This window comes from Pongo pygmaeus, chromosome 9 (genome assembly GCF_028885625.2).
Source record: "Pongo pygmaeus isolate AG05252 chromosome 9, NHGRI_mPonPyg2-v2.0_pri, whole genome shotgun sequence".
NCBI lineage: Eukaryota > Metazoa > Chordata > Mammalia > Primates > Hominidae > Pongo > Pongo pygmaeus.
In genome coordinates this window covers 91,505,917-91,530,971 of record NC_072382.2, presented here as the reverse complement: position 1 = coordinate 91,530,971, position 25,055 = coordinate 91,505,917, and the positions used below count along the sequence as shown (strand labels likewise).

General features: G+C 35.6%; 1 protein-coding gene across 2 annotated transcripts; it reads left to right on the top strand.

The window, feature by feature from the left end:
- The first annotated feature begins 721 nt into the window (after window positions 1-721).
- Window positions 722-24,790, top strand: CHORDC1 (cysteine and histidine rich domain containing 1). 2 transcript variants are annotated; one of them, XM_054438063.2, is made up of 11 exons: window positions 722-3,338; window positions 8,028-8,077; window positions 11,005-11,061; window positions 12,086-12,243; window positions 14,937-15,040; window positions 15,666-15,724; window positions 19,960-20,030; window positions 20,674-20,779; window positions 22,808-22,927; window positions 23,359-23,421; window positions 23,686-24,790. In XM_054438063.2, exons 1-11 carry the CDS (start codon window positions 3,275-3,277, stop codon window positions 23,830-23,832), a joined length of 999 nt encoding a protein of 332 aa, XP_054294038.1. In that variant the 5' UTR covers window positions 722-3,274; the 3' UTR covers window positions 23,833-24,790. The 2 variants fall into 2 exon arrangements, with proteins under 2 accessions (XP_054294038.1, XP_054294039.1); XM_054438064.2 differs by lacking the exon at window positions 11,005-11,061 and having other exon boundaries at window positions 3,134-3,338.
- The last annotated feature ends 265 nt before the right edge of the window (window positions 24,791-25,055 follow it).

The window sequence follows — 25,055 nt, the reverse complement described above, 5'->3', positions numbered from 1 at the left end:
TTGGCACCTGAACTTTCAAGCATTAATCAGAAATAAAAAGGTTAAGCTTCTCTGCAAAATAAAAAGATTCTCGGATTTTAGTTAAAAAAAGAAAAACAAGATGCAATCTATCTGCTGCTTACAGCAGATATGCCCAAAACAAGATGACACAGGTTAAATATAAATGGATAGGGTGAGGTTTATTAGGCAAAAACAAAGAGAAACATAGCAAAAGTTGAAGCATTAATATCAAGGTAAGTTTCAAGACAAAAATACAAAATGTTACAAAGAAGGTCTTTTTATATTAAAAACATAAACTATGTAAATACAAAAGACATGCACCTTTATAGGATGAATAACATATGTTTAAAATACATAAACCACAAACTGCTCAACACACAATCATAATAGATGAAATTTTCATATCTTTCGGATAAAGTAGATCAAATAAAAATAGTCATTGTTAAGTTGGTTTTTTGTCCTCTTCACAATGTTAACTATATCAAAAATGAGTATGTATTTACATTTTCAAAAAATATCTAAGAGTATAAAGTAAAATATTAACTTTACTCCTTTAAACTCATCCTTGTCTTTATACATATCCATTATTATAAGAGATTAATGGTCTTTTCAAATATTATTTTATACACTTACATGGATACATACATATCTATAATCGTTTTTAAGATAATGGAACTTAATTATTATTTATTTATACTATAAATTTTTTTTTTTTGAGATAGAGTTTCGCTCTTGTTACCTAGGCTGGAATGCAATGGCGTGATCTCAGCTCATTGCAACCTCTGCCTCCCAGGTTCAAGTGATTCTCTTGCCTCAGCCTCCCGAGTAGCGGGGGTTACAGGCACGCGCCATCATACGCGGCTAATTTTTTTGTATTTTTAGTAGAGACAGGGTTTCGTCATGTTGGTCAAGCTGGTCTCAAACTTCTGACCTCAGGTGATCCACCTACTTTGGCCTCCTAAAGTACTGGGATTACAGCCGTAAGCCACAGCACCCAGCCCAAGAAAATGGAGCTTAATTAAACTTAACTGAATTATTTTAAGAAATATTTTTAAATGCAGAAAAAGAGAGTACTCTGATAAACATCCATTTTGCACCAAGAATAACTGACAATTGTTTTAAGTTAACATATTTATTTAAGTCTTTTGTTAATAACAAGATAGTCAAAGTTAAAGCATATTTTGATATATATGGGGATAAAGAAGGAAGGGAAGATATATTCAAAGTGTATATAAAATATACATGTAAATGCCAGAAAGTTTTTCAAACAGTGGGTGGTAGTCAGCACTGAAGTGTTGGAATGGAAATGTAAGTGGAGGTGGGATGGAAACAGGCTGTTGCTGTATCACTGTTTTTCTTAATCATAAGAATGATTTAATTTTATAGTTTCTCAAAATACCCATGGGAGGAACATAAACACCTGTATATAATATGACTCTTTTTAAACATATATATCTATAAATGCTTGGGGTGACAGGAAACACTGAAAATAAATTTACCAAAGAGTTATTTTAGCCATTCAGTGCTTATTGCTGGGTGGTGGAATTATTGTTGACTTTGTTCTTAGCATACTTCTGCGTTTTCCAAATTATCTACCATAAGCAATTATATTCTGATTGTAAAATGCTACAGATGAAAAACTAGAAATAAACATTAAAATTATTTAAAAGGTTTAGTTCACTAACAATCCTGGTAATGTTGCACTGATACTAGGATACTCAAGACAGATTTGGTCACAACTAAAACTTTTTAGAGCTCTCCACTTACTCATGTCCAATTGTCTATGATCAATTTCTACGGTCTATTACATTCGCAGCTGGTGAAATTGTAAATTGGTACCACCTTTCGGAAAGCAATTGGCTCTATATATCTTTAAAATCTTAAAGTTATTTAAAAAGGCTTATGCCCTTTACCCCAGAACTGTCGCTTTCCAAAAATTTTCCTAAAGGGGGAAATTATAAATAAGAAAAACAATACACAGGTTGATCATTGTAACTTATATATAATAAAGTTGGGGAAATTAGAGAAAGGTTAAATTACAGTGCATTTATTCAACAGAATACTCCGTCATTTGTAACAATGATTATGAAACAAAATAGAAAAATACTCACGTTAGGTTAAATGAAGAAAACATATGTATCTATGGTGGATCACAATATGAAAATTTAATACTTCTAGGTAGAAGAAGAGAAACAGAATATGAAAAACTAAAAAGACTTTATGGGTAGGAGGACGTGAGCAGATCTCTAAATAACCTTGAGATCAATGGAAACAGTGTATAGATTTTTAGGTTTACTTATAAGCTGCTGATCTTATAAGATCCTTCAGTATATGTTATCAAAAAGTGTTTGCTTTTCTTGCAGACGCCCCAAGTTTGGGAAATATGCAAGTTGAAGCCAATGCATTACTGCACTTTTTATAATGCACTTGAAGTTTTACTAGCTGTTCCAAGAGTGGTGTACTGAGTATTGATAAATCATTTAAGTGGAGGCTCACATGAAATATTAACAATTACCCCAGGGCCTTAGAGCAATTGTGATCAATTCTGGCACAGCATCAGATCCATAATTTTCTTTGCTACTCTGATTTTTACGTTTTTTGTATTTTCAAAGTAATGTGACCGCAACTGTTAAGTTATTAAAATTGCTCCTGAGATGAAGGCACTCGAGACACAAACACACGGAGAGGTTCGTCCGCTATTCCTCTCATTTACTAAGCTCGCACGTCTACCCTGAGGATTTGGAAACACTGTACGATTGTGCACTTACTGTGCACTTACCCCTTAGTGCTAAGGGGTAAACAGATACCCACCGGGCTGTCTAAGGCGCAGCCTCAAGGCAAGGAAGAAGGGTGCTGGGTCGCAGGGGATGAGAGGGCGGGGCGGCCACTTTGCTGCAGGAGATACCCACAGCCAGTGAGCACTGAGGCAGTCAGAAGAGAATTGTCAGTCTCTTGGACACCTTCATTTTGTGCCCCGGAAACTTCTTCTCCGCTGTTGTCTGGGCTCCACTTCCGACCCCCAGTTGCTACCAGCTGTAGTCTGACCTCTTGCGGCCGGGGCTAGGGCCAGCCTCCCGCCGCTACCTCCGCCTCGTCCCTTCTCTGCGCCTGCGTGACCGGAAAATTCGCGAAGGTTCCTGAAACGCAACAGATCGTTTCCGGAAGCCGGTAGTCGCCTCAGTCGTCAGACCGGTGCTAGCGACACGGGAGTGGCTAACGCATGCTCTTGCCGTTCCCGGTGTTTGGGCCTTGCCTGTGACGGTGGGAAAAGAAAATGGCCTTGCTGTGCTACAACCGGGGCTGCGGTCAGCGCTTCGATCCTGAGACCAATTCCGACGGTAAGAGGAACGCGCAGCCAGCCCTCCCTCCCCTCTCCACCTCATCAGCAGGGGAGGCCCTTTGGGCCGGAGGGTGTCCGCGGATCTCCTGCAGCCGTCCTCGCGCGGCCCCAGGTCCATGCCCCTCTTGGCCCTCCCTTGGCTGCCCGCGCAGCCCGCCGGCCGCCCCTCTGGTGCGCCGCGTTCCCTTGGCGAGCACCCGGCCCCGGCGCCTGACTGTCCTCTGCCACTGCGGAGAGAGACGCTCCCCTGGATCCACGAGTTTCCCCCGTCGTCCCCGCACTCCTTTTAAGTCGCCTGGAATTTAGAACGAACACCTTTCTCCTCGGGCCCTCCAGTCTCTGGGGAAGCAAAAATTAACGAGGTACTGGTGGGCTTGCTTTGTAGTTCCCGAAGTAGTGATGGCTGTAATTGCCTGCGCGAGAGGGAGAGGTGGCCGGCATGAGCAGCGGGTTGCCCTAACATGTAAGCTTTGCCTTGTAGAAGTTTGTGTTCAGTCGATCCGCTGTTACAAACCTCTTACAAGTGTTCTTGGTAAGGGACATTACTCTGTATCTTTACACTGTTTTGATAGGTTCATCCTGGTGGTACGTTAGTTATCTTTTTATTACTAGCTGCATTTGTTGCTTGTTCTTCTTGTGGCCTCCACGTTTTACTACCATGCCTACTCCAGTATAAAATGAGTGAATGTCATCTCCAGCACCTAGATGTCGAGTGAAGGATCCGAAGCGAAAATGACTATTAGGTGAAGGACGGTAAATGATCAGTAAATTGAAATTTTGATTGACAAAGAAGTGAGATGATTCCTTGCGTATCCTGGGAAGTGACAACACGTTTTCAGATTGAACTAGCATTTAGTTTATATTTTCTGCATGCCAGCCATTATTGCTTTATCTTATTTAATCTTCATAACCACCCTGGGACGCATGTAGTGTTAATTAGACGCATTTGATAGAGAAGCTCAGTTCAGTGAGGTAGTATTAATAACATCCTTCATTATTGTGGAGGAGATGAAAACTGATGCCTTTTAAACTCTTCACCTTTGAGATGTTTGAAATACTTTTGGCACACAGGTAAATTGATAGCGTTATGTAAAATAAAACTATTGATACAGGGTTTTAAGGAAAAGGAAAATCCAACCTATGCAATACTCAAGTTACCACCACTGACATTTTTGTGATGGAAATATGATGCTACTCAAGAGTAAAATTGTGAGATTTCAGTCGATGACAAAATCGAGAAATGATTTTAAAGCCCTTTGGTGTTGGCAGCCTATGTAAAAAATTAATTGCACTTATGTCTGCAGATATTCTACTTTGATAGAGAATACAGGGGAAAGACTGACGCTTTGCTTATGAGACAATAAAGTTCAGGGGAGATAGTCATTTGTTGGAAGTCTGTATCCATGTGTGAATTGGTGCAGTGCCTAGGAAACAGAAAGCGACCAGGAAAACCGTCTCAAAACTTGGGTGGTCAGCAGTACTAGTTACAGGAGAGAAATTCCAGTAAGTATATTTACTTTAGCGAAATGACGGGTTTTTTTAGAGACTTAGAATAAATTTTTCAGGTAAACTGATTGAGTGAATGGAAGGAGAAGAAAATGGAGATACGGAGTAGTAGACAAGAACTAAATAGAAAGGTTGGTTAGGAGGTTTTTTAGGAAGAAGTTTGACCTTGTACAGTTGACAGAAATAAGTTAAAAGAGGTAAATACACAAGCAAGTTCCATTTTGCGTAAGTCAGATGCTGGATCTGTCATCTTTAAATATTTCTTAATCTACACTAAATGCTTTTTTTCTTGGTGCTACGGCATAATTACCATGCTCGTTGACTTATAGTCTCATGATTTTTTTTCCCCCCTAGAGACAGAAGTTAGACTCCCTTTTAAGCTGATAGAACGTTTTAACTTGTAACTCAAGTTAAAGGGTGTTTAAGGGAGACACAGTTGGTAACTTACATATGTTAAACACTTATTCTAGAATAAACACAGCTTCACCAACAGTATTTTTTTTTAATCGACGTATACGAGGAAAACTGAAGGAACTACTAGCGAGTAGCTCAGTGAGAAATTTAGCCAGGGTCAGACCCAATGTTAGAAGCCCTGGACACTTAACCACTACTACTGTCTTGTAGCTTCTCTCCCATAAAATATTAATTTTGCCAAAACTCTTAAAACTGATAAAGAAAGGATGGATATTAAAGAAAGGATGAAGAATGTCCATTTTCTTGTTACTTCTTGTTTTTGAAAGCAGTGGCTTTCAAACTGTGTTCGTATTAGTTGTATGGTTCAGATCTGACTCATTCCTTCTGCCATGCTGCCAAAATTGACTTATTGTGACATTTTATGCCTCTGACTCTGTTATACATTGCGTTTTATGTCTCTGACTACTTTAAATTTGGTGTTTGAAAATACTGGATCTATTCTCTACTTCCATTCCCCTCTCAACTTCATGTCCTTCTGCATACCCATTTCTACTTCCAACCTCCTTTTTCAGCCCTTAATTCCACAACTACCCTTAATTAATAACATCTTTCTGATCCACGGATTTACTTACTGTATCAGGAAGATACCTAACACTTTCTACATTAGCTAGTATTTATGCAGCACATGGTTACTAAGGAAGCAATACTGGCTAGTAACGGGGTAGGGAGATTTCTGTGAGCACCAGTAGTAAATTTTGAGGCAACACCAGGAATCAGGTGATGGAGCAAGGGTGTCCAATCTTTTGGCTTCCCTGTGTGACATTGGAAGAAGAAGAATTATCTGGGCCACATTGGAAGAAGAATAATTGGGTCACATATGAAATACACTAACACTAATGATAGCTGATGAGCTTAAAAGAAAACAAAAACAAAATTCATAATGTTTTAAGACAGTTTATGAATTTGTGTTGGGCTACATTCAGAGTTGTCTGGGGCGGCATGTTGGACAAGGTTGTTGTGGAGCATTGTAAGCTAAAAGACTCGAAAGGTTGAAAGATAGTCTTATAAGCAGATTGCAGAGGGATGAAGCGGACTGTTACCTGATTTCTAAAAATATAGTACTCCATCTTGCAAATTGCTGAGACCAGCTCGGTCGTGGAGACCCTAACCTGGTGGTGCTAGAAGAATTAAAGACACACACACAGAAATATATAGTAAGGAGTGGGAAATCAGGGGTCTCACAGCCTTCAGAGCTGAGAGCCTCGAATGGAGATTTACTAAAAGTATTCCTTATGGGAAATAAAGGGATGGGCTCTGGCTAGTTATCTGCAGCATGAACATGTCCTTAAGGCACAGATGGCTTATGCTATTGTTTGTGGTTTAACTACGCCTTAAGTGTTTTTCCTGGGCGGGACAGTTGTTCCTTGCCCTCATTCAGGTGGACTCACAACCTTCTAGCCTGGGCGTCAAAGCCGTCAGGAGCATGTCACAGTGCTGCAGAGATTTTGTTTATGGCCAGTTTTGGGGCCAGTTTATGGCCAGATTTGGGGGCCTGTTCCCAACACAAATTGTAATAAACCCATTTACATAAGAGAAGCAAAGATTGATGGTGTGGTGGGGAGGGAAGTACAGAATAACACCCAGTGAGAATCTAGAAAATAGGCTGTAGAACTTCAGAGTTTTGTTTTTTTTTTAAGACGGAGTCTTGCTCTGTCGCCTAGGCTGTAGTGTGGTGGCGTGATCTTGACTCACTGCAAACTCCGCTTCCCAAGTTCAAGTGATTCTCCTGCCTCAGACTCCCGAGTAGCTGGGACTACAGGCATGCACTACCACGCCCGGCTAATTTTTATATTTTTAGTAGACACAGAGTTTCACCATGTTGGCTAGGCTGGTCTCCTACTCCTGACCTCAGGTGATCTGCCTACCTCAGCCTCCCAAAGTGCTGGGATTACAGGCATGAGCCACCAGGCCCACCTAGACTTCTATTTTTTTTTTTTTAATTAAAAAGTAAACTTTAATGTTGAAAATGCACACTTGGGGAAGGCAGAAAGATCACACACAAGGCTGTCACTTCACACTTGGAAGGTTGCACAGTGGCCAGGCAGAGGCGCTCCTCTCTTTCCAGACAGGGCTGCCACCAGGCAGAGGCACTCCTCAGTTCCCAGATGGGGCGAGGGCGGGGCAGAGGAGCTCCTCACTTCCCAAACAGGGCAGGGGCCAGGCAGAGGCGCCCTAGTCTTTTTAGTGAGGTTTGTACCTAGGAATGACTGTGTCTAGGAAAGTTAAATTACCAATTAAATACTGCAAAAAATCTTTACAGTATTTAAAATGTTGAGCTTGTTATTACAAAATGTCTTTTAGGGAATCTCTTGTGAAACCTTTATGGATGAATGCATGTAAGAATACTTCAAGTTTGATAGTATATTTGTAAAAGCAGGTTTGAAAAATGATGGTCAAAATTTGGGGGTTTGAAGTTTTGGTACTAAACAAATTTTACTACCAAGATTAGGGGAATATAAAATATAATTGTTATACATAAACAATTCTGTATTTTTGTCCTTAGTCATCATACGCTTGAATTAGAATTTTTAATACTATTTTAATATAGTACACTTTGTGCTGCGTGTCAAACTCAATCATTTGTACCTTTTTAAGGTACCAGCGTTTGGAAAAAGGATTAAAGGTTAACACCTTAAGGAAATGATCATGTATATATTTTTCTTCATTATAAAGAGTGGTACTTTTTTTTTTTCTCTGTTTTCTCCAGATGCTTGCACATACCACCCAGGTGTTCCAGTCTTTCACGATGCATTAAAGGTAGGAACTATATTTTCATTTTTTTCATATCTGTGTAGTAAATTGAGAGATGTAATGCTAAATCTTTATTTTCTCATCTTTTTTTCTCAGCTAGTGACTTTCTTCTTAATGACCTTTGCGGGGGAGGTGCTTTAAGCGTATACTCCACTAAAGGCAAAGAAAAGACAGTAGATGATGATCTTAAGGTCTTTTCCAGTTATAAAATTGTATTTTAATTCTGTTTTTTTTTTTTTGAGATGGAGTTTCACTGTGTCGCCCAGGTGGAATGCAGTGGCGCGATCTCAGCTCACTGCAACCTCCGCCTCCTGGATTCAAGTGATTCTGCCTCAGCCTCCTGAGGAGCCAGGATTACAGGCTCCTGCCACCATGCCCAGCTAATTTTTGTATTTTTAGTAGAGACAGGGTTTCATCATGTTGGTCAGACTGGTCTCGAACTCCTGACCTCAGATGATCCACCTGCCTCAGCCTCCCAAAGTGCTGGGATTACCATGCTGGTCATAATTTTCATTTTCTACACCCATTTCTTCACTTTTCTAATTTTGAGGGAAAATAGAGTGGTTGTATTGAATCTCGGTCTGTCACTACTGGCTAATAACAGCTCTGAATTTTAGAAAAGATTCTGATTTAGTGCCAATCTTGGGACAGACATGTAAGTTTAGAGTGTTTTTAACTTCAAAGAAACATTACCTGTTTTCCAGCTATACTTGGATGTTCTGGAGAACTAGTAGAATGTTGTTTGACTAGATTTTTGCTGGTCGTCTTTTTAAAATTCATGATAATATGATATATTTAAAGAGTTTCTTTTGTATATCTCAAAAGATAATGCTGTGGTAGGGCTGCCATGGTTTTAGGTTCTACAACTTTGGTTCTTAGGAACATAAGCAGTCTTAACATGTTTAAATATTGTTGGTGCCCTTTAAATGTCTAATTATACCTTCCAGAGAGTAATTAGACTGTTTTGGCACTTCACTGTTATACCACTAAATCTAACAAAAGATGTATTAGTCTGGTTCTGAGTGAGGAAAACAGAGAAGACATTCAGTAGGGCAAGTTGAGACCTTATTCCTCCATACATTTTTTTAGTTTTTACAAATCTTTGTTGTGGTGGAAACTGTGGTGCTGTGGAAATGTTTATTTTTCTTTTTGTGGAATTTTATCTTTCCTAGACTGCCATTTCTTCTGATATTTTTGTTTTACTGTATCTTTTTCTTTTTTGCCCCTATGCTGTTTTCCTCTTAGCTCTTAAAGGTAACCTTTGGCTGTTTTCTCTCATTCAATTCATTCATTCGTTTTCTCAAATGTCACCTCTATGCCGATGGCTCTTACAACATATTTCTATTTATGTGTCTCATTGGCAACGTCAAACCAGTTTCTAGTGTGTACCGTTGATTCCAAAAGTAGTCTGCCTCTCAACTTTACTGCTCCTAGTAATGATACTACTGACTTTCTGATCATTTGGTCCATTGCCCATTTTTTCTCTTACCGCATTGTTAATCACTCCAAGTCTTAATGATTTCACTTTGAAGTATTTTTGCTTCTCTCTCTTTTGCAGTTGTAGTGTTTATTATGGTCTCTATTTTATAACCATTTCCTAAAGTCCTAGACTGTCCAAGATTATTGGATTTCACAGTCTGGAAGATTTCAGACGAAATGTGTATACATCAATACAGGGATACTAGTTGACCAAGTAAGAAGTTAAACATTGCATTGACAAAAGAAATACTATTTTAATATTAGAAGGGGCATATTCAGAGAAAAGGACAATCTTGCTGAAAAAAGACAGCTAGCAACCTTATATTCACATAACTTAAATTTATCTTTCCTTTTCTCATTGCACTGAAGACTAGCATAGAATCCAGATTGGCATTTGGGAACAGCTGGCCTGTATCATATTTTACATGTGTGTATCACAGTATCTGACATAATTTAGTACATGATTAAGACAGTAAAACTTTTTCTCCTATAGAATAACTTTTCTGTTGACTATATTATTGATGCTATTTAAACCCTATATTTAAGGTTGTAGTAATTGATCTACATCTCAATTCGGAGTAAAAGATAATTAAATGTCAAAATAAAGGAAAATTTGAATTATAGGATATTTGAAATTACCTTTAAAGAAAACCGACAGGTGCATATTATGAGAAAAATCACTACCAAATTTTTATGCAGTCTTTTGAAAATCAGCAGGGTCCAGGTGGATGTGTGCAAAGTTGCGTCTTAATGTGAATTTAGTCCCAAATCTTAAATCTGAAGTTCCAAGTTTAGAGATTTTGCATTTTTGTTTCCCTATTCTCTATAAACACTGGAATTTAGAGATAATTATTAAAGCCATTTTTTGGTAAACTACTTGATGGTTTGTTCAAAAATCACAAATAGTAATAGTTTCTGTGTCTTTATGCTTCTCACTGAAAAGATCACCTTCAAAGGCTTAGTAGTGCTTTGGCTGCTGTGTTAATTAATCTTTGTTGTTCTGAAAATAGAATGCTTATTGTGAAACTAAAATAGGTTTTGTTTAAAAACTAAATTATAGTTACTATCTTTAACTTAATAGATTTTAAAAGTAAAATACCTATACTTATTTTGAATATTCTTTAAATATGATAGTTTTAGGAATTATAACATGTTTTTCTTCTAAAAAGCAGACACGATTGTTGAAAACAGAAGCAGTTTTTGTTTTATAAAGGTGCTTCCCTTGATGATAGGGCATAGCACAAATCACTTTAACATTGGTTAATTGGTTTTTTAAAAATCAAAGATTAATATTCATTTTACTTGATTAGGTGAATTATATGCAACACTAAAATTTTGCACTCTGTATACGCAAGTTACTGCAGGATTCAAGTAGATAAGTGCAAGTAGAGTGTTTCAGTGGGTTGTGTTTCTCATGCAAATAGTTGTTAGTTTCTTTCTCTGGTTTTTCATAGGGTTGGTCTTGCTGTAAGAGAAGAACAACTGATTTTTCTGATTTCTTAAGCATTGTAGTAAGTACTAATTATTTTTTCTAGATTATCTTCCTAAAAATACATGTTATAGAAAGCTTCAGATTTGAGGAGTCTGATTTCTGATATAGATTGATTGGTCTTCATCAACTTGCAGATAACACCTTTCAAAAAGGTGCAGATAACACCTTTCAAAAAGCAGCTCATCTCCCTTCCACAGCTTGTAAAGTAAAGAATCTGTTTTGGAAATTAACATTTTAAGGTATTAGTTACCTGCTTATCATTTTAGGTTTGTTCTTTCTGTTGTGTTGAAAGAACATCAAGAAGGAGAAAGTGGTAAGCAACAATTTAAAGCCTTTTCAGTTAGGAACGATAAAGTTTTATCTAAGATGCTGTTGAAATATTTTATATACTACTTTTATATAAAACCACTTTATATACCACTAAGAAAACTAAAGCTACTAACAAACTGATAATGCTATTGATTGTATCATTTCAGAGGTGTTAAAGAGTATATATAATTCAGTAGAATGTAGTAGAAAAGTAGCTAACGTTTGTTGAATGTTATCACCTGCCAAATGTGCCAGGCATTTTATTATTTAACCCTCTCAGAAAATATCTTACCTGACATTACCTCCGTTTTACAAATGAGGAGATGGAGGTTTAAAAAGATTATCTTGCTTAAGGTCATATAACCAATAAGTATGTTGAGAACTAGGTCTCAAATTGAGGCCTTTTGATGAACAGATTTTTCTGTATAACTATTTTTTACAGTTCTTTGTGAGATTCTCCAGAATTCTTCTGTAAACAAGAGGTTTATGCCATATTTTTAATAGAATAAGTAGATGTTTATGAAGTGTAATTCAAAGACTTTTTAAAAAAGCCTTCATTCAGAGATTCAGCAAATATGGCAAATTTGGAGTTCTGTTTTTAATTTCTTAAAATCAATGTATTGAAACTGGAGAAAACATGAAATAGAATCAATATCAATAAAGAACTGAAAAGATAGTGTTTCTATCATGAAATGTAAAATAGATAGCTCTTAATGAATATCTTTCACTAACAGGGCTGTACAAAAGGTAGACATAATAGTGAGAAGCCACCTGAGCCAGTCAAACCGGAAGTCAAGACTACTGAGAAGAAGGAACTATCTGAATTAAAACCCAAATTTCAGGAACACATCATTCAAGCCCCTAAGCCAGTAGAAGCAATAAAAAGACCAAGGTATACTTTATACAGTTACATATTTTTGTCACACTTGAATAGTAGCACTTGTGCATGGTACTTTCCTTTATGATTTAGCATGATACCATTTGTAGTTACTATGTAGGCCACCAAGCTTTGAACCATTTGGTTTCTCCCTTAAATCTGCCTTAAATTTTTATTTCTCTTCAACTTGAGAGCATGTACACAATATAACTACATAACAGATTTGCATATTGTACTGTCATAATTACAGGGACATGTATCATCAGGGTAGGGAAGTCACATTTTTCTTGTGCCTTAGAGTGCATCTTTTTCACTGTGGCATGGTAAAATTCTTTGAAGCAGTTTTCCTTGTCATGGCATCAGTTTGAAATAGAAAATAATGCAGAAGCCTAATCATCCATCTTTACTTTCAGATGCCTGAAAACTACAGTTAGTCTCATTACTACTGGTCAATTTTTAATGCATTTGATTTACATGACATATTTGTGAAAGTAGTCTTAAAAAAGCTTTTGCTCATTGTGCAATAGAATTGTACAGATTCTTCATACTTGCCTTCTGATAACCAGACTCTGTATTCCCACACATGTATATTGAGTACCTTTGTTGAACCAGGTCTTCTTCATGCCACACTTGAGTACTAAATTGTTCTAGAAGCAAACTACAGGACTTAAAAAAAGGTGATTTTTTTTTTTTTTTTTGGCCGCAAGTAGGCACCTATTGCAATTTTTATTCATGCTATGAACTCATGATTTTCCCTTTATTCTCCATTGATCCTACTTAAATAAATTTATAGAGTATTGAATAATATAGAACCAAGATAAGAACCCTAAGAGACTTTAGATATTTATTTGTTCATTAGCACTCTGAGTACAGATTATTGCTAAGGAAACTACTCAGGATGATTTTATTCTCTCTCCATCTTCATAGTTAGAGGAGACCATTGAATGCTTTGGCCAATTTAGCAGTTAGAAAAATACTTGGGAAAAGACAAAACTTCAGTCATGGCTCATTCTTAATCTCTTTAGTAATATAATACAGTCTATAATAGTATGAGTTAATTTTTTCTTTAAATGATGGGCTGTTATTTTACTTAAAGGGCAGTGAGAGGCCAGGCACTGTGGCTCAAGCCCATAATCCAGTACTATGAGAAGCCTAGGAGGGAGGATCCTTTGAGCCTAGGAGTTTGAGAACCAATCTGAAAGAGATCCTGTCTCTCCAAGAAAAAAAAATTAGCTGGGTTTGGTGGTGTGCTCATGTAGTTGCAGCTACTCAGGCTGAGGCAGGAGGATCTTGAGACTGACTTTTTGAAAAAAAGGACAAAGGCAGTGAGATGAGAAAAACTAAATATTTTATCCTAAATTCATTTGGTGGTATTATAACAATTATGAGAATATAGGTTTTTACATACTTTTTTTTAAGAAGAAAAGTCCCTCTCTTACCCAGGCTGTAATGCAGTGGCATTATAGCTCACTGCAGCCTTGAACTCCTGGGCTCAAGCCATCCTCCCGCCTAACCCTCCCTGGAACTATAGGTGTATGCTACTATGACTGTATTAGTCCATTTTCACAGTTATGAAGAAACACCCGAGACTAAGTGATTTATAAAGAAAAAGAGGTTTAATGAACTCACAGTTCCATATAGCTGGGGAGGCCTCACAATCATGGCAGAAGGTAGACGGAGTAATAAAGGAATGTTTTACATGGTGGCAGGCAAGAAAAAAACCCATCAGATATTCTGAGACTTATTCACTATCATGAGAACAGCGTGGGAAAAACGCATCCTCATGATTCAGTTACCTCCCACCAGGTCCGTCACTCACCATGTGGAGATTATGGGAGCTAGAATTCAAGATGAGATTTGGTTGGTGACACAGGGAAACCATATCAATGACTGACTAATATTTTTTATTTTTTTGCGGAGACGGGGTTCCACTTTATTGCCCAGGCTTCAAGCAGTCCTCTTGCTTCAACCTCCTGAAGTGTTGGGATTATGGGCATAAGCGACCATGCCTTGCCTATGTACTTTTAAAATGCCTCTTTCGTCAGTTTTTTCATTGTGGATATAGAATGAATAGCCTACAATTTTTATTTTTATTGCTGTGTTTATTAATATGTTTAATACTTATTTATTGAATGGACTTAAATAAATTGTGTATACAACACTTAGTCATTATGAAATGTTAGAAGATGTTGTTTTTTTAACCCTACTGAAATTGCCTTGCAATACAATTATATCTGAATTTACAGATCCATATGCCAGTGTCCACATAAATTATCTCCACTGGTAGAAGTGAGTATGGATTCACTTAGAACTTACTTATATTTCATGTTTATTAGGTGCTCAGCATTGAGCTTGGGCATGGGATGTAAAAGTACATTATGGTCCCTTCCTCGGCATTACTCATCTTGAAAACCTTGGATTCCTAGTCTTTATTCCCTTCTCGTTAGTGCAACTGATTAATACTTAAATATGCTGACAATAGTGTGATTATTTGAGACTTACTATTCTAATATAAGGAGCTTTTCTGTTAAGACAGAATGTAGATACATTGTAACAATTATTTATAAAATACCTTCTTTTAACTTTTTAATGGGAATCATTTGATACACAAAGCATTTGGTTTCTCAAAAAGCTTTTAAGGTTGTTAATTTGGAGTACAAAAAAATATTTTGGTATATTAATGGTAATAAGGTTTCAAAATTCTCCAGCCCAGATGAACCAATGACAACTTTGGAATTAAAAATATCTGCCTCCCTAAAACAAGCACTTGATAAACTTAAACTGTCATCAGGGAATGAAGAAAATAAGAAAGGTAAGATTTTAGTTTGTTTTATTGTTAATTATTTTCTGGTACAGTTAAGCAGTTATCCAAAAGAGAGAATAGTAGTTTACTGCATATAAATAGGGAAAAGTTGCACATTGTAGTTAAGAAATTTTTTTTCTTCTAAATGTCAGATATGATAAACTACAAATACTCCAGAACCTAATAGGTTAATTCCATATGTCTTTATTCAAAATGAGAACCTATATTAAATTTTTTTTCTTTTATGGGTCATTATTTTTTTAAGAATCAGCTAAATTTCTTTGATATTTTAAAATGTTTTCTTGTACATTATACAAAATATATTCACTATTCTCTGACTTTTTACCTGGTACCATGGGAGGAAAACACCCTTTCATGATTTATTTTACAAAGTTAAGATACTGGATATAACATTTTGTTGTGGAAAAAATTGTGTCCTGCATTGTCGAAGACACCAGGTCCTCAAAAGAAGAAGAAGAAATGTGTCATATATCAATTTGGGGATATAAGCAAAACCTAGTCACAGTCGTTTTTTAAAAAGTATTGTTTTCTGGAAAAACCTACTTTTTAAGAATGATGCCACAGCGAAGTTCTATTTTAACTTTTTAATTTGATTTTTTTTTCTTTGTTACAGAAGAAGACAATGATGAAATTAAGATTGGGACCTCATGTAAGAATGGAGGGTGTTCAAAGGTATATATCACAAGATTTGTGATGTGTTATGAAGTAAAATTTTAATTTTGAGGAAAGTGCAGTTTGCTGACTCAATCCAACAAACATTTGCATGCATATTATATATTGAACATTATGCTGGGGACTAGGGCTACAATCATGGATAAGAGACTCTGAGTAGCATCATGTCCAGTAGAATAATGGAAATAAGTAATTCCAATTTACTTAACATTTACTGAGCACTTATGTGCCAGACATTTTATGGGCTGGAGACATAGTATCAAATAAAGCAAACGTTTCTGTTCTTATGGAGCTGATATTCTAGAATGGGGAGAAGAGCAACAAATAGGTAGTTAGATATTACAAAATCAGGATGATAGGAAGAAAATAAAACATACGAAGGAGTGCTTATCAGCAAAGCCCTTCTTGACATAGTAACACTAAATCAGAAATCTTCATGTTGTACTGGATGGATTATGTAAACCTGGGTGAAGAGTGTTTTGGATGCAGTAACATGAGCAGAGGCTTTAGAACTTGGCTATTCAAGGAATAACAAGGTCTGTGGAGCTTGGGCAAGGATAGCAGGTAAGAGAGGTAGACAAAATTATGGTGGTTCTTTTAAGCCATGATGAGGTATTTGGGGTTTATTCTAAGTATTACGAGAAGCTATTGCTTGCTTTAGGGAAGGGTTTTAAAAAGATTCTGTTGACTGGTGAATGGTAAATACATGGTGATGCAGCAGGAGTGGAATTGGAAGAAGAGAAACCAGCTAGGATGCTGTTGTGGAAGACCAGACAGTGGGATTGGAGAGTAGTTTGTTGAGAAGTGATTAAATGTGGGATGAGGTCAAACATACCAGTAAGGCTGCCTCTTGCTACTTGATATAAAACTTGCATATCCTCCAACATTTCTTCTCCCTCTCCTTTTTTCTCCATCGCTTTTATCACTTTATATTACTTATTTTGTGTACTTATTTTACTTCTGAGCTATACCATCTAACCCCCATGCTGAGTAAAAGTTGTGAGGATAGGGATTTTTTTTGTTTTTTGTTGTATCTTGAATGCTTAGAACAGTGCGTGTAGAATGAATGATAGAATTTGAAAGTACAGATGGTTCCGAACTTACCATGGTGTAACTTAAGATTTTTTTTGACTTAACAATGGTATTATCAGGCTATAACCACACTGTAAGCAAAGGAGCATCTGCCTGTATTAGCAGGATTTGCTAATGGATTTGATGTGAAGGGAATTCAAGCATCTAGGTGATTGGTGACACCATTAACCAACAAGGTGAAAATGGGGTGGGGGCAGGTTTATACTTTTTCCTCATGTTAAATTTTAGATCACTTAAGGAATGGAGATACAATTGTATTTACATGTATATGAGGTAGAAGTAGTAGATAAAAGGGAATTAGTAATTACTGGATTGGGGAAGGCAGTGCAAATGGTAGGGTAATAAAGGAAGATCAAGCAGAAGGTATCAGATGCGTTTTGAAAAGTGAATGACAGGGAAAACAGAGAAAGGGTATTTCAAGCGTAAGTAATAGCAGAAGTATAGAGAAAATTATGTAATGGTACAAATTTGCTGCTGTGGAATTGAGATTAATAGAGATAAGTAGACCTGGCCAGATCCTAAAAGGGTTTAGTGGTGCAGGGAAGTTAGATTGTACGTTAGAGTGTGGAGGCCACTGAAATTGAAGAAATTTTTAGTCTTCTTCATTGAAATATAACATTGAAGTTTGTTAAAGGATATACAAATATAAATTTATAGCTCCAGGAATTTTCACAAAGTTAAACACACCAGCAATGCAGAGCACTCCTTATGCATTTTCTTATTCATTATCTCCCTCAGATGTTTTTCTGTCAGTCAACATAGGTTTTTTCTGTTTCTGAGTTTAATGTAAAAATAACCATAGAATATGTACTTGTGTTTGTCATCTTCTGCATAATAATGCTTGTTTTATTTATCTTTGTTGCATATAGCTTTAGTTTTGTTTTTTTATTTCTTTAAGGTATGTCATTATTTGAATGTGCCACAAATAATTTCTACTTTATATTGTCCTTTGATTTTAAAAAATTGTTTTTAATAATGCTATTATGAACATTCTTTTTGAGATGGAGTTTCACTCTTGTAACCCACCCTGGAGTACAATGGTAGGCTCTCGGCTCACTGCAACCTCCGCCTCCCGGGTTCAAGCGATTCTTCTGTTTCAGCCTCCTGAGTAGCTGGGTTTACAGGTGCCCACCACCATGCCTGACTAATTTTTGTATTTTTACTAGAGACAAGGTTTCACCATGTTGGCCAGGCTGGTCTCAAACTCCTGAACCTTAGGTGATCCACCTGCCTCAGCCTCCCAAAGTGCTGGAATTACAGGCGTGAAGCCACCGCACCCGGCCTATTATGAACATTCTTGTGCATGACTTTTGTGACACATATACACATTTCCATTTCTAGTATTTTGGATTTTTTTTTTAATTTTTGCATATGTGCATTATACTTATCAGTTAGTTCAGCATCCCTAATCTGAAATGCTCCAATGAGCATTTTCTTTAACTGTCATGTTGGCTCTCAAAAAGTTAACAGATTTTTGGAGCATTTGAGATTTTGGATTAGGTATGCCCACCTGTATATCTTTAGCATTAACAGATACTTCCACATAGTTTTCCAAGGTGGTTGTATTTCTTTACATTTCTACCAGCAGTATGTGAGGCTGGTTCAACTTGTCCTACGGTTTGTTAACATTTTGTTATACAAGTTTTTTTTTTTGTATTTTAACCATTCTAGTGTGTGTATAGTGTTTTCATCATGGTTTTGATTTGTACTTCCCTAATGATGACTGCTTTTATGTATGTTGATTAGCCATTTGTATATCCTCTTGTGAAGTGTGCAGAATCTTTTACCTATCTCTAATGTCTCTTGCTTACCAATTTGTAAGAATTCTTTATGTATTTTAGCTGTGACTCTTGTCAGAAATTCTATGCTTTTTCACTGTCTTAATGATGACTTTGATAAACACAGGCTTTTTAATTTTAACAAAATCCAATTTGTCCATCATTTTGTTTATGACTAGTGCTTTCCATGTTCTATTTAAGAAATTGTTGCTTACTTCAGGGCTGTGAGTGTTTTCTCATATGGAGGCACATTTAAATATGTAAATGACCTGGAACTGATTATTGTGTAAGGTGTGACATGGATGTAATTAAAGAACTTTAAACAAAAAGGTGATAGTAATTTGATAATTAGATAGTAGAAAATAGAAGTCGAAGGCTGAGAAATAGTAGAAGCCTGTTAGTATAGTCTGATTGCTTAAAAACTGCTAGATTATGAGGAAGATTAACAAATTAATATATTCAAGTCAAATTGATGAGATTTCATTATAGACTACCTATGGGTGGAGGGAGAGGAGATGCTGAAGAGGAACTAATGGATTTTGCTTTGAGAAACTGAGTCTGTACGGTGCCATCAAATAATATGGGGAAAAGAATAGACTGTGGGGGCAATAGCATAAAGTTTGGTAGATGCTAACATACTGAGTTTTATGTTCTTATGAAATATCTTAAGGAGAAATACACATTTAATACTGTACTTTGGATTTATAAAAGATAAACACAGAATTTTATTTTCTGTTTGTAGGTAGTGCTATAAATACAAAAATAGAAAATATACTACTGGCTACATCCATGTTTTATTAACATAATTTTTTGTGAATTCATCTGTAGAGCCTCCATCTACAGCAGCAATGGGGCCCGGATCTTCCAGACAAACCCTGGATATATATATAGGTCTGCAGCTCATTTTACCCTTTATAGGGATAAGAAATCACCATCACTCTAGAACTTCCAGAATTGCTTATTAGATTTCTCATATTATTTGACAATACTTACATGGAGTTTACTGTACACATAAGTCATGCCATAACTGTATTCTATTGAGAGTATTAATCCCTTGGTTTCAACATTGTTTTCTAAATTAGTAACTAAGTAAGTACTTGAATATGATTGGATGGGATCTCATACTCAAAAGGCTGAAAGCATCTTAATATGACTTTCTCAAAGGAACCTAAAACTTAACCAAGTCCAAAAGGGAATCATTTTTCATTTTTTAACAGAATGGCGTGGGATGGATTTATGAATTTTCTAGGTAATTGTCATTTAAGTATTTTGCAAAGTTCATAGAGGTCACCAGTACTGCAAATATGTATGAGATGTAACTGTGAGATACGCAGCTAATTTTTTTTCTCTTTGTTTCTTTTTTAGACATACCGGGGTCTAGAGAGTCTAGAAGAAGTCTGTGTATATCATTCTGGAGTACCTATTTTCCATGAGGGGTAACTTATGCATGACTTATTAAAATAGTTTATGGTAGAATTTAGAAAGTTAAACCTGTCTTTAAACATTGTTTGCCATGCAGTGTTATTAGGCATTTTACTTACATTGTCATTAACATCTTCACAATAGCCTACACAAACACAGGGGTTTGTATGTTGTGTGTTTATGCATGAGAAAACAGAAACAAGGTTACAGTTCTTAAGTTATATCATTGTGATATAAACCGCCTGTTTTTCTTTATATCCTGTATTTAAAAGTGATGCTCTCTATTTGGGCTAAATGTTTTGTTTGAAGGACTGTCCTACACATTGCAGGGCATTTAGAATTTTGGGCCCTGGGGCACTAAGACACCATTATCCCGAGAAGACCCATACGTTTCCGCATCCTGCAGTTGAGAGCCTCTCTTCTGTATTATGCTCTAGTTTATAGAAATGCAGCACTGTATAAAAATCTTCCATTGTTTCCACATTCTTCCTGATATACTGTACATTCATTTTTAGCTGTTTAGTAACTTAGACACTTGTAAAATACTAGAGTTGTACACTTACTGGCTTCTTAAAAATCAGATTTATCCCTAAAATACTTCTGGATTTAATTGGTTGTGAGATTTTATTTCTGAAGTTTTTCTGTGATAATTTAAAGGATGAAATACTGGAGCTGTTGTAGAAGAAAAACTTCTGATTTTAATACATTCTTAGCCCAAGAGGGCTGTACAAAAGGGAAACACATGTGGACTAAAAAAGATGCTGTAAGTAACTCTTCCAAAAATAGCACTCTGGGTTTATATTCATCTGAGTCATTTTTTAAAGATTTGAAATTATTCTGTCTTTAGATTTAAAAAAAAAAGTTTTCTTTTTTGCACCATAGAGCTTTGATATGACTACGAAATAAAATGAATCTGAGTCAAGCTGCCAGTGCACTGCCTTTTGAGCAAAATAGCCATTGTCTGTTTTGATGCAAGCATGTGAGGTTTTGTGAAATACTTAAGCCTGACAAAATTGAAAAATTTTTGTCTTTTTTAATTAAGAAAATTAGCTCCATGGCCTCTTCCTACTTTTCGTTTTTTAAAAATTACTTTTCTATGAATTTGATGATGTTAAACGTTTAGACCTCTGATTATTCTTTTGGCCACTTAAAACTTCAATCATTTACAGATGCACAAACACTCCATCTAGTGGCCAGAGAGGAGGATTGCAGTCTTGTTTCAGTGGAATTCTTTTGAATGCCTCTGCTTGCTAATGGGATATTTATCAAAAGGGGGGGAAAAATCATTTCCTACTTCCCTGGACAGCTTTTTAAAAAGACTTGGGGGCTATGCAAATAATTTCCCAAAACCCCATTAAATTGTAAGAGGATGAGCAACTTATTGCTCAGTAAGTTTTTGTCTGTTAGCTATTGTTAATGTATTTTATAATGTATTAAATTTTCAAATTAATTTAGAGATTGCAATATTTAAGTCTTCTGTAGTGCTACCCCTCCCCCACTGTTTTTTTCCTTGAGACAGAGTCTCGCTCTGTCGCCCAGACGTGCAGTGCAGGCTCACTGCAATCTCCACCTCCCGGGTTCAAGCAGTTCTGCCTCAGCCTCCCTAGTAGCTGGGACTACAGGTGCGCACCACCACACCCAGCTAATTTTTGTATTTTTAATAGAGATGGGTTTTCACCATCTTGGCTAGGCTGGTCTTGGACTCCTGACCTCATGATCCACCCGCCTCGACCTCCAAAAGTGCTGGGATTATAGGCGTGAGCCACCGCGCCTGGCCCTAGTTGCTGCTTTTTAATAACACATGGTTGGATATTATAAAAATACCCTGAAGTTATAAAAATTCATCTACCACAAAACTATCAGAAATGTTTTTAAATAAAAAGTGGGAGTATCTATATTTTTTATAGTCCAAAAGTTTGAAAATTTTAGTTTGAAAAAATAAAATGTCATTTTCCATTATGTTAAGTTTGGGAGTATAATCCTAGATAAAATGATGTAATTTCTCTTTTTTTTTAATGTATGCAGTTATCAAGTATTAAGTATCTAAGCTAGTAGCTAAGGGGAAAAATGTGACTGATATATATAAATTTAGTTAATGTAATTTTATCAAAACGAAAATATTACCTTTTACAACAGTAGTGTCTCAGAGTTTCTATGTAACTAAATTGTTCTCATTTATATAACAAATCATCATTTGCCTCTATAAAAAAAAATACTAATAGGGCAGTGTAGTATACTACTGGTATGTAAGGATTATTTTCATAATCAGAAAATCCAAAAATCATTTGTTCTTTATTAAAATGGGAAGAAAGTAATAACTGGTCAGATTGTTTTCTTAGATTCTGATTTGTAGAAAATAAATAAGGTTTCTAGTGCATGAGGTTAAGGTGTTGTCTGATTTATCCCAGTAAACAAATGTCTTTCATTTCAGTCTTCAAACAATGTTTTGATGACAGTACTTAGTAGGTTACAGAATGTTAAAACTGGATTAAATTTAGTCGGAGTTCTTAAATTGTCTTTTTAAATGTGTATCAATATTATGGCCCTGAAAGAAAAAAACAAAGGGAAGGAATAAGTGTGTTCTGAAATCATAAAATTTATGAAGAATCTTTGTATCATGATATATTTTCTTGTTTAAGCCTCTTGGGAAATATAGAAGTTTTTTGCCCTTAAACATTAAGTGCTTAGTTGTTGTGCATGGTAGTTTTTTCTCAGATGGGTCAAATTCCTCTTTTTAAGAAATTAATTATGTGGCACTTTTTTAACTTACAGAGTTTCTCTTACATTACAGGGGAAAAAAGTTGTTCCATGTAGACATGACTGGCATCAGACTGGAGGTGAAGTTACCATTTCAGTATATGCTAAAAACTCACTTCCAGAACTTAGCCGAGTAGAAGCAAATAGCACATTGGTAAGTACATCTTATAATTTTGGGTAAAAGTTCTTTTCTATACATCATTCTTTATGTTACTGTATTTTAAAGTATTGTTTATATCTCACCTGATTTGGGGGTAAGATTTTATTATGACTCCCATTAAAAAAATTAAATTACTTCTATGAAACTATTTTAAATGAAAATTTCTGTATAGTAGAGTTACTGCTGAACCATTCTGGAGATACTGTAGTAGATATATCAAGTAATACAGCACTTAGTTCTCAATATGAAACTTGAAGCCAGTTATTCTTTTTTGTCAGTGGCTTTTCTCATATGAAACAATACAGTATTGGCAGTTTCTTAAAATAGCTTAATTCATTTTTGTCAGTCTTATTTTTATAATCAGTGTTTGATACCATAAATCTTCAGTTTGAATTTGATCAATTAACTATGTATGTCTTTTTCAGTTAAATGTGCATATTGTATTTGAAGGAGAGAAGGAATTTGATCAAAATGTGAAATTATGGGGTGTAAGTATTACAAATTTATAAGAATTTTTTTTCTGATAACTTAAGAGATCATTTGTAGAATAAAAGACAGTTCTTTAGTAAACATTGATGCAAAGTATAGATATATAACTTAACAGTGTATCCTACCAAAAAGTTTAAGTCTAGATATAAAAGAGGCCTTTAGAAGCTTGGATTTGGGATTATTGGCATAAGCAAGTCTGACGTTTTCCTCTGAGACTAATAAAACCACTGAGGTTTCCTGTAATTCTCTTTGATATGTTACAGGTGATCGATGTAAAGCGAAGTTATGTAACTATGACTGCAACAAAGATTGAAATCACTATGAGAAAAGCTGAACCGATGCAGTGGGCAAGCCTTGAACTGCCTGCAGCTAAAAAGCAGGAAAAACAAAAAGATGACACAACAGATTGAGTGGGAGATGGGAGGAAGGCTATTACATTATTTCAGAATTTTTAATACTGTGTGAAGTGGTGGCTTGCTGCTGTAATCTTTTGTTTTGTTGTTGTGTTACTGAATGTGGCATTTCAGGGTTAAAATTAGGTTCTTAAAAGCCAAAGTCAGTTTGTCTTTTTGTGCCTCTCATCTTTCTTTTGTGTTACGTAAGATTGATATTCATTTCTCCCTACTGGTAGGAACCATAGTTGTGTCCTATACTTGAAGAGGCTAGAAGATAGCCCATAACCATAATTCCAGTATTTCTTTGTATTTATCTGTTAAGCAAAGAAATATTAAGGAACATGTTTTTTTATGTCTTTGTATTATTCCATAATTAGTAAAGCAAGATGAAATGTCAAATTTTAATCAGTTTTTTCATGGATTTGTGTTCTTACAGTACTTGAAAATATTTAAGGAAGAGATGAAGCTCTGCAGTTTTTTCTATGTGGGATGATCACTTTTTTAAGGAGGATTAATTCTGAGGTAGTATAGTAACGAAAGGGGAATATATAAATTGTTTAACAAATTAGAATTTGTTTACAACTACTTGAATTTTTAAATTATGTCAAAACTTACATTACTTGCCAAGCAGTATGATGTAAGAGTATAGGAAACATAAATAAGATTACAGAGGTATCAATTTGGTTAAAATTCACCATTTTACAAGACTAAGCAATAATCTTAAAAACCTCTTTCCTGAATATTTAAATGTGTTTGTATGGTGTTATGACTAATTGTTACTGATTTAGAGACTAAGCCCTCTTAAAACCTTTAGTTAAATATAAAAAGAAATTATATATATCTTGCCTCCCTGATGGAAAACTATAAAATTGTAGACTTAAAAGGTTTGTGGAAATACATTAGGATATCAGAAAACTAAATATATGGAGTTGCTTTATGACTATTATATGTTAAATAAAATAGCTTAATTGTTTTGGAGTTTTTTTTTAAGTCATGAAGAGCTTCACAATTCTAGTGATACAGTGTTGATTATATATTGTACTTTATTTAAATTAAATATAGGTAACACAGAATTAGATCTTTTGGATAGGTTTTGAGTTAGTACAGAACTCAAGAAGAAAAATTAGGAAATATTCTGAAGGCCAGAACTCTGGAAGAACTTAGAAAGTCTGGGAATAAATTAAACTTACGTAGATTTAAAATTAAAAGGGGTTTATTTCCCAAACCCCTTGAGTCTT